Below are 9,082 nucleotides of genomic sequence, written 5' to 3' on the forward strand. Positions count from 1 at the left end.
AACAGATGTTGCTTAGTAGGAAAGTGCAAACAAGCCCTTTTTTGCTGGAAAGCTTGAGGGTACCTACCTCTCAATTCCATCAGATGTATTTTACAGGACACAGACTGAGGATCAGTAACAGCATCCTTTCTTTATCTTAATCTAGGATTGCAGGTCCCTGGAAAAACTTTCAGCAGCCAGGCCGTACAAAGATAGTTAATTTGTTTTATTCAAGAAAACATTTCTAAAATGGCAGAAAATAACATATGGAGAAAGAGAGACTGAGTTGATGTGATACATGCTATTTTGTGATATTTACATTTGACAGCAAATGGAGAGGGCACAAAACTGGAGGACCACCACCTCCATAGATAACGCAGACTAGCAGACTGCATTGCTGTTGACATATTCAGGTTCTATAGGCTAGAAGTAACCAGTGTTGGGAACACCTGGAGGTGCTGATCTGCTGTTTTTGAAGGTGTTGCAGTGAAAGGCTGCTCTGGGCAGCAGTAGCTCCAGGGACCCCCAGCCAGGACCCCCAGGAGCTTCCAATAGAGAAGCAACAAAGGCTGAAGCTGAGTCACCCCTTTATTTGGAAGCGGAGGCAAAGGGAGAAAGCAATGATGGTGGCTGAAGTGATGCCCTCTTTCCAGTAAAAAGTAATCCCATATCTGTCTCCTTCCCTGCCTCCCAGAGGAATGTCCCATTCCTGTCCCAGGGATGTAGGGATTCATACGTGAAACAACTTCTTCAAGTCTGAGCATATTTGGGAGTGAGGAAAAAGCAATACTTTCATCAGAGGAGAAAAAAATGTACTAGAAGAAGCACCTTGTTTGCTTAAGTATATTTTAAAAAATCTAAAACTTAATTAAAGAGTATTCTTGAGTGAGCTTGGAGGGCTGCCATTTTACAAATGCACTGGTGGCCATAGAAAATTAATGTTGTGGCTATTTCACAGCTCATGCCAAAAGGAAGTATGTGTATACTGAGTCACCCCAGGAGGACGCCACACGCATGGCATAGCCTATGGGGCTGAGTCAGTGTTTAAGGCAGCTATTGACTCCAGAAGAAGGTAGCCCAGGGTGGTTTACAGCACCCCTGTGCTGTCAGAACAGCCAGAGAGCTGGGTGGGTGCCAAAAATGACTGACCAGGCACAGTGCCTCCAGCAGGACTCAGGAAGAGACCAACACAGGACTGAAATATTACTTTAAGATGGGCCTTGAACATCACCCCAGCAAACGCATAGATCACAGGGTTCAAGCAGCAGTGGATGAAGGAAACAGTTTCAGTCAGCTGCAGGGCCAGGGCTATCCAGTAGCTTGCCTTGCAGTCATTGATGAGGTGCAGGCTCTGCAGGGAGTCTAGGAACAGCGCAATGTTGAAGGGAGCCCAGAAAAGGAAGAACACAATGACGATGATGAAAATCATCTTGATTGCCTTGATCTTGTTCCGATTTTTGCATTTTTGCAGGTTTTTCAGTATCTGGGCATAGCAGTAAACGAGGATGCTGAGGGGAATCAAGAGGCCCAAGATATTGGCTACAAACTGAGACGCAACCTTCCAGGTATTGCCACCTGGGGGGTATGTGGGGACGCACTGCACAGACTGCTCAATCTCCAGCTGCTGGTTGAACACAATGTTAGGTACAGAAGCCAAGCCAGCCACCAGCCACAGAATTAAACTGATAATTATGCCGCAAGAGGCAGTCCGTATTCTCACAGCATAGACAGCATGGACAATTGCTATATACCTGTCTATGCTCATGAAGGTTATAAAGAAAATACTGCTGTAAAAACCTGTGTAATAAATGCCAGCTGTTATCTTGCACATAGCATTGCCAAAAATCCACTGATCTGAAGCATAGTGGGCTTGGAAAGGGAGAGGCAAAACGAAGAGCATATCAGAGGCAGCGAGGTTCAGCAGGCAGATGTCAGTCATTGTGGTCAGCCTCTTCCTGGTCAAAAGAACCCAAAGGACCAAGGAGTTTCCCAGAAGGCAGAAGATGAACACAAGGCAGTAAAGGATCGGCAAGAAGAGGGATTTAAACCTGTGAAAACTATCTCCTTCATTGCACGGAGCAGTGTTTTCATCGTATGCATAGTCGTATTCCATTGTGCCAGGGGACTGGCTTGTGGGATTCATCTCAGATACCTGCACAGGAAAGAGTGAGAGGTGAAGGGCTGGTTCTCCCGGCACGGACCTCCCAGGGCACCCTTCAGTCCCACTATTCTGTGCTGCCTTGGGCCAGCAGGTCAGCAGGAGGGACCTCGGAAGGTGGTCTCAGGCTCGCTGACTAGGGCAGCCATACTACTCAATGACTCTGCTGCAGTCGCTCCTGTGCATGCATCAGCATGAGCTCCAGGATGCTCTCAGTTCCCCTGAAACCCCAGCATACCAGCAGGTTAGCCCCTCCTCATAGTGAAGGGGGAACAAGTTGTGGTCCAAATAGTCATAACAGTGAAAAATAGTACAAAACCTGTGCCTGAACTAAAAATCTGGGTTTCCCTGAACTTGGCATAGAGAATGAGACTTTCTTAACTGTACCATAAAGACCCTTATAAAAGTCTTCATCTACTGACTACCGAAACCATTGCCCGTCATGATAACCATAGTTTTAGCTGAGCTGGTCAGGGCCAAATACCAGGAGTGCAGAGACACGTACATTATTTTTCCAAGAGCTGGTGCAAGAGAGCATCCAACAGCAGATGTGGCAGTAAGGAGTTCATGGGACTACACAGCACTGCTTGCAGTGCTGAGTGCTGCACTGCCAGGCAAGGCTGCTGCTCCTCTCGGAGTTAGCTGGTGTACAGCTCGGCTGTGTCTACCGACATAATGCAGCAGTTTCAAGCTCCTGTTTGTTTTGCCCAATTTCAGTTTTCTAGTTTAGAAAAAGCCAATATTTGCAAGGCAGGAGATATTGCTTTGTAATTTCTGAAGAATTGCAACAAATACAGCTTTAAAATAGTCTGACCTGTTTTCCAAAAGTGAGTCAGTGCTTTAGCCACCCTTTTTTCGGATGGTACCCCATGGCCACCATAAAGGGGGATCTGATCTGCAGAGGTAAGTGCTTACATTTTAAGAAGTATTGGCTCTTTCAAGTGAGTTTTTTCAAGTGAATTTCAAAAGAGTTTTGCTTCTCACTTCTAAAGAACTTGCATGTTTGTTGTGCGTTTCACCTATGTTACGCCTGTTCTTAGAAGAACTTAAAATACACCAGCAGACAGAGAGAAGCATTATTTTTACAGGGTCTTTGGTAATAATCATTGCTGTTAGCAATAGCAATAACAAGAATGATAGCAATTAATTCATTAAATGTAGAGCATTTCATGCATAATGGCCATATACACTGTGATTGTAAGCCTCCCAACAACAGGCTTGCTTTTCCAAGTTGCTTGTCAGGACCCCCTAAAAAGCAGTCCACAGATTCAACAGCAAAAAGTCAAAAATGATCAAAATATAATGAATCTTGATATATAGATAGGATAGATATATACATTTTATAAAAGGTGCCTCTGAGTTTGGCATAATTCAAAAGTGATTTTCCTGGGCTGCACAGAGACTGGAGATGCTCCACCTCAGACTTTCAACCTGGCTTCACACTGTTCAAGCCGCGTCTTCCTCTGACAGCTTACTCCCAAGGCACGGCCTTTTCCATTTTCTCCCCTCTCCACATCAGTTGGAAACAGTCAAACTGAAAAATTAGCTATCCAAAGGGTATCAAGAGAGACGAAACTGTTGCAGGTCTCTCTGCCGCTTACCAAAATTACCAGAATTAGCCAGTTACTTTCAAGGCAGCACATTAAATGTAGATGAATGTTACCTTCAACTCAGCAAGACACCGTCACTCTCCTAGCTGGTCCTGGACCCCTTCTCCTTCTCCCGTGTCCCCTCCTCTCTTGTGCTTGGGTGTTTGCATACAGTTTACTCCATTTCTTCTGGAGATGGTAGAGATGTGGTGATTCGCAAATGTGGAATGGGCAGCTGTCAGTTACGGAAGAGATTTTGAGACTAACAGAGGGCTTCGTAGCTAAGATAAACAGGAAAAGAGTTGAGGGTTTATAAACACATTCTGTGAAGCAAAAATCAAATATGACTTTCTCTGAAGACAGTAAAGATAACACGTGAACAGGTGCTCTCCTTTTAATACAAGTTTGCTTAAACCCTCCTTCCTCACAGCCATCCTAAGTCAAGCAACCCCTAAGTTAAGTGACAAATACAGTTAAAAGTTGCTCTGTCTCCATCAGAGAACGTGTATGATTGGCCACATATAATGCTAGACCCTTACAAATTTGTATAGATCCATTAAGCTCAATAACTTTGCAATTCTCTTCAGCAGCGGGTGTATAATTTCCAAGAAGCAGATTTTGGTTTTCTAACTTTTTTTCACTAATATCAACCTATATGCTGCAGTCCGGTTATGTCCATTTCTGTTTATAATGTATTAACTTTCCAAGCAAACTAAGGACTAATACTATCTATACGTCTTTCCAGTCGTTTTTTAAACAGACTTTATTTAAGTGGATATATTTCAGGTTTCTTTGCTCCTTTTTTTTTAAAGTATGTATTAGTGCATTTAGGACACATGGCCAGGGACAAAATATGGAAACAAAGACAGGCTTGACATTTTTTTCTTTTATATAATTACTTGAAATTGTTATTTTTTTATAATACTGGAAATTATGATGGTGATGAGGATAAGTCAGCCAAATGGAATGATTTTCATCCATCAATCTCAACAATTGGTAAGCATCATTTTCCTAATTTCTAGGAGCACAGAGAATCCAAACGATCTGCCTAACAGCCCCAAACAAGTATGTGGCAGGTGCGAAGTATGACTGTTTTTAAGCAGTTCTCTGGTTTCTGGTAGCTTCCCAGCCTGCTGGCTGTTGTGTAAAAGGGCAGTAAAAGGCAGCTCCAAAGAACAGAAGAACTAAGTACTTCAGACAGAAACATTAAAAAAAAAGCGTGAAAATGGGCTGGGAAGAAAAAGAAATAACCTTATGAAGGACCTGGCAGCAGTCAGCAGTAATGTCAGAAAGAAAAGCCTAATCCTCTGAGATATTCAAAATGCTGCCAGTCACCATGGCAGTGTCCTGCCGCCAACCACCCAGTTAGTTTTGTTACCTAAGAGAGACCAGTTCCTCTTTTTTCCTTTAATTTTGTGCAGAATCCACTTTTGGAAGATTATTTTAGTAGAACTTTGTTTTATGTTATTCTCTATTATGTGATGAATACTATGTCAGTAGTATGTCCTGGCGTACAATACAGTGTAATGTAACTACATTATATTTACACTTATGTTTTAAAAATCAGTAAGGTCATGATTGAAACATTTTATTTTTCCAGTTAAGGATTTACCTTTTTACTTGTGGAGGCTTTGCGCATTAGTTTGGCTGATAAGTTATAAACACATACAAAAAAAATAAATGATAGTTTGACATGAAGGCTATAACAGAGTGAAAGCTTCTATTGAAGATATATATGCTTGTTAAAATACTTCCATATATAAAATGAAAAAAACTTCTCTTTTCTTGAACTATTTTTTTTTGAATTTATGATTTTTACAAAAAGATTTCAGTTTAGTCAAAACGTGTTTTTTTTTTCAATTAGAAAAAGTTCCAAACATGTATTTTCACCAGCTACAGTTCTAAATGGCTGGGCAAAATGAAGCATGAAGCTGTAAGAGTAAGTAGGGGTAGCAGAAGAGGAAATGCTACATGTGTTGGAGAAAACTAGAGCGAGCAAGGTGGTGGTATGAAGAGATATGGAGGACCTTGAAGGCAAGCTATAGCACCAAACTAAAAGTGAAAAAAAGACAAGATACGAGTGAAGATGGCAACTGCCATGGCTGGAATAACGCTAATTGCTGTACTTTGGGCAGACCAGAGAGGACTGCAGTGTGGATATGGGTAAGAATTTGGTCAGAGGGAGAGGAAGGAAAAAGCGTGGTGGTAGTACTGTTTTGGAGGGAAATAATAGAATTATGGAGGCTGAAGTAACATTTTCAAGAGCACCCTTGCTGCTTTCTGATAGATACAGTCAAGCCCCTGGCCCTGCCTGGTCTTCAGAAAGGTTCATGTAGCTATGCCGGCTCTGGCGTAGATTATGTTCCTAATGCACAACCGTCCTTGGAACATTTAACTCATTGTGAATAATGAAGGAAAACTCATTAAAGTGGACAGAGTATGGGATTTTCAAAGGCAACCTAAGGAAGGCGGTGGAGAAGGGGTTTGAAGATGAAAATGGGGCTTTGGAAAGGTATTGTCTGGGGCAGGGTGGGGATCAGAAGTGGACACCCATAGAAAAGAGGTAGATTTGGAAACTATTGGCAGAAAGTTTGGTAATTCAGATGATGAAAACTAAGGAAGATGCTGGCAGAAGCAGAGGAGAACCAGAGGCAGATGTGATTGCTGCACAGGGCATTCATGAGCAGGGTGTCCTGCTTGCTGGCACTTCTGTGGGTGATGCTCCCCCTCGACCCTGCTCTCCTCTTCCAGCAGCTCGTGGGAGACAAGCCTCCCTCCCCATCCAGGGCTCTCAGAGGGCTGGTGCCCCATGCCACCTGCCTCTCGCCTGTGTGCCGAGCTGCAGCCCCTTCCCCTCTCTGTGGGCATCCAATGTGCCTCCTTACAGCAGCTGGGGGACAGGTAGTTCGGGGCTGAGCCTGGGTGCGCAATGCACTGCTGAGCCAGAAAGTGTAAGCAATGAAAAACCACCAGTTTGTTCACAGGTATGGATGCTGAAAGTGGTAGGTATGCTAAACTTATCCTCAGAGGCATTGAAGAGGATATTCAAGAGTGTAGGTGGGTGTTTCTGATTTTCCCCACCATCAGTCAGGCTGTAGTAGCCTAATTCCATGACATTTTTTTCATTTGAGTGGGTATTCACAGTATACAGAGTTACAAAAGTGCCACACAAACTAACAGGAGTTTTCTACTGAGCTGACAAGCAGCCCTTTGAAGTTCATCTGAGGGAGATAAGAAAGCTGAAAATGAGGTAAACCAGTAAGAGGTGGTAAAAAGCAAACACAGAAGTTAAATGTCACCTGTACTTGAAAGAGATGAACTTAAGTGGAAAGAGGTGAAAAGGGAGAGGGCAGGGTGACAGGAAGCACAGAGCCCATCAGAGAAGAGTGGCGAGGAAGAGCTTGGCTAATAATGCAAAGCTGGAGAAGGGATATGTTTGCTATGCACAGGCAATGCAGAGAAGAAACAGGGAAAAAAAGGAGAGATGGTTAAGCTGGTAGAAAGTATTGGCATGAGAGCAATATTAATACAATAAGCATCATTGTAATAGAAGCAATATATGTTGTCGATGAGTGCCCTTGTGCTGAAGGGAGTCTGCCAGCAGGACGCTGGGGATGTGGAGTAACCTTCCCACAAGAGGAAAGCAGGATAGCTGGTGTAAAACAGATCTTCACAACTGTGCAAAGAGGGTGCCTAATTGGTGACTTTCACAGCAGGGGATGGGACAGCAGGCAGCAGTCCCACACCGGACCTCTGGTGCTGCTAAGATGCTGGGAAGTCTCAGATCTGTTTGCTAAAAACCTGCTTGAAATACACCCTAGAGATCTCTCCTCCAGTAGCTCTTGCCACTGCCTTGTAGTGTCACTCTAGTTGTGCTCAGCTGGACACTAGTATCAGTATTTGCACCTTATTTCAATACTTTTATAGGCTTTCTTGTGAGATAGAAATACCTTACAAGAAAGCAACCAACACAGAGTCTTCTGGTATTTCCTGGACTCCAACTTGCCATTTCAGATGCAGGCTCCATGCCCCATGCTGTGCTCCCTGCACCTGGAGCTAGGTCTGTAAGGTGCAGGAGAAAAGAGCCATGTGACATCACCATCTTAGTGAAAAACCCAATGCACAAGCATCTATTCACAAGTCAGGCTGGACACAGGTTAAAATCACAGGGGAAATTTTACAGTAGGAGGAGCCATCTGGTTTGTCTCAGGCTTTCTCAGTGGGTGCCATGAAAGTCTGAAGCAACAGCTACAGCTGCCCCAGGCAGCCTTAGGAGCAAGGGCACGTTGCACCACGTGGCTGTCTGTTCATGCTTCCACTGCAGCTGCGCCTGCTGCCAATGCCTTCCCAAGAATCCTTGTATATGGCCTAAGCACTTTGACGCTAAAGTCCTGCTGTTTTCTGTCAGAATAGTCATTTCAGTGGAGAAAAACCACCACACACAACCCTTTGTGTAGCCGAAGACTCTGTCTTCCTAAAAGTGACCACCACGTCTCCCCTCTTCCAAGCTTTCACTCCTCCAAGCTAGTGAGATGCCCAAGGTCAGAGACGTGATGCTTCCATTTTAAAGGGAAAGATTGTGGGATTTGCCAAAATGAATCTTACAGTGAGGCCAATAGCATCATGAGGGTTAAGTCCTCAGCTGCTACAAAGAGGCACATTCACTGACACAGAGCAACCTCGAGTGCACACTGGCTCAGCCCCTGCCACTACACCCAGAGGCCGTTTTTACCTCATGCCACCACTGCAACTCCTGAGCCTTGGGTCGACTGCCAGCTTAGCTGCTGCAAAAATGCTATGTCTTCTTTTATCAAAACCTCTTCTTCCTCCTACAGATTGTGTAGGCAAGTTGAGTTTGAACGCAGAAAGGAAACTGCGGTCATGCCAGAAGGTGCTGCAAGCAAGAACTTGCTTGTGGCCTCCGGAGTGATTGCTTGCAAGCCCTGGTATCACTCTAGCTGTTCAGTCAGGCTAATGGAAGGCACCTTTCTGACACCATGGACATACTCAGGTGTTGGCTTAGCAGCAGTTGGGAAAAGATTAGAATAAAACCAGAGCAAGGTACCCTACCTACCCCAAGACAAGACTAAGTATTTCCTGAATCAGCCTGCTCTCACAGCACCCAGTGGGCCTTGAAGCGATGCTCTGCTTTCAGCTGTCTCAGAACAGTGGTAAGCAGCCTGTTCTGGTGCACTTGTCCAGGAATAGCACTTTCCTCTGCCTTTGCTTGATGATGTACTAACAGCAGCTTCTTAGTCAAAATGAGAGCTTTCCCTTTTAAATCAGCTGTCCTTCACAGCTCAAAAGGTGGGTAATGGCTTTCTCTGTCATATTTGAAGAGGAGTAAAGAGGTGAC

The 9,082-nt window shown here is 44.2% G+C and overlaps 1 protein-coding gene across 1 annotated transcript; it reads right to left on the bottom strand.

The window, feature by feature from the left end:
* Window positions 1-1,066: 1,066 nt before the first annotated feature.
* Window positions 1,067-3,841, bottom strand: LOC134136136 (C-C chemokine receptor type 8-like). The gene is made up of 2 exons (XM_062567868.1): window positions 3,801-3,841; window positions 1,067-2,131 (listed from the first exon to the last, which is right to left on the bottom strand). Exon 2 carries the CDS (start codon window positions 2,120-2,122, stop codon window positions 1,067-1,069), a length of 1,056 nt encoding a protein of 351 aa, XP_062423852.1. The 5' UTR covers window positions 2,123-2,131; window positions 3,801-3,841.
* Window positions 3,842-9,082: the final 5,241 nt, after the last annotated feature.

The sequence above is a fragment of the Rhea pennata genome, chromosome 2, assembly GCF_028389875.1.
Source record: "Rhea pennata isolate bPtePen1 chromosome 2, bPtePen1.pri, whole genome shotgun sequence".
Taxonomy (NCBI): Eukaryota; Metazoa; Chordata; class Aves; order Rheiformes; family Rheidae; genus Rhea; species Rhea pennata.

Excerpts from the sequence above, each read along its gene's own strand:
- LOC134136136 (XM_062567868.1), bottom strand. The coding sequence starts at position 2,122 with ATGAATCCCACAAGCCAGTCCCCTGGCACAATGGAATACGACTATGCA.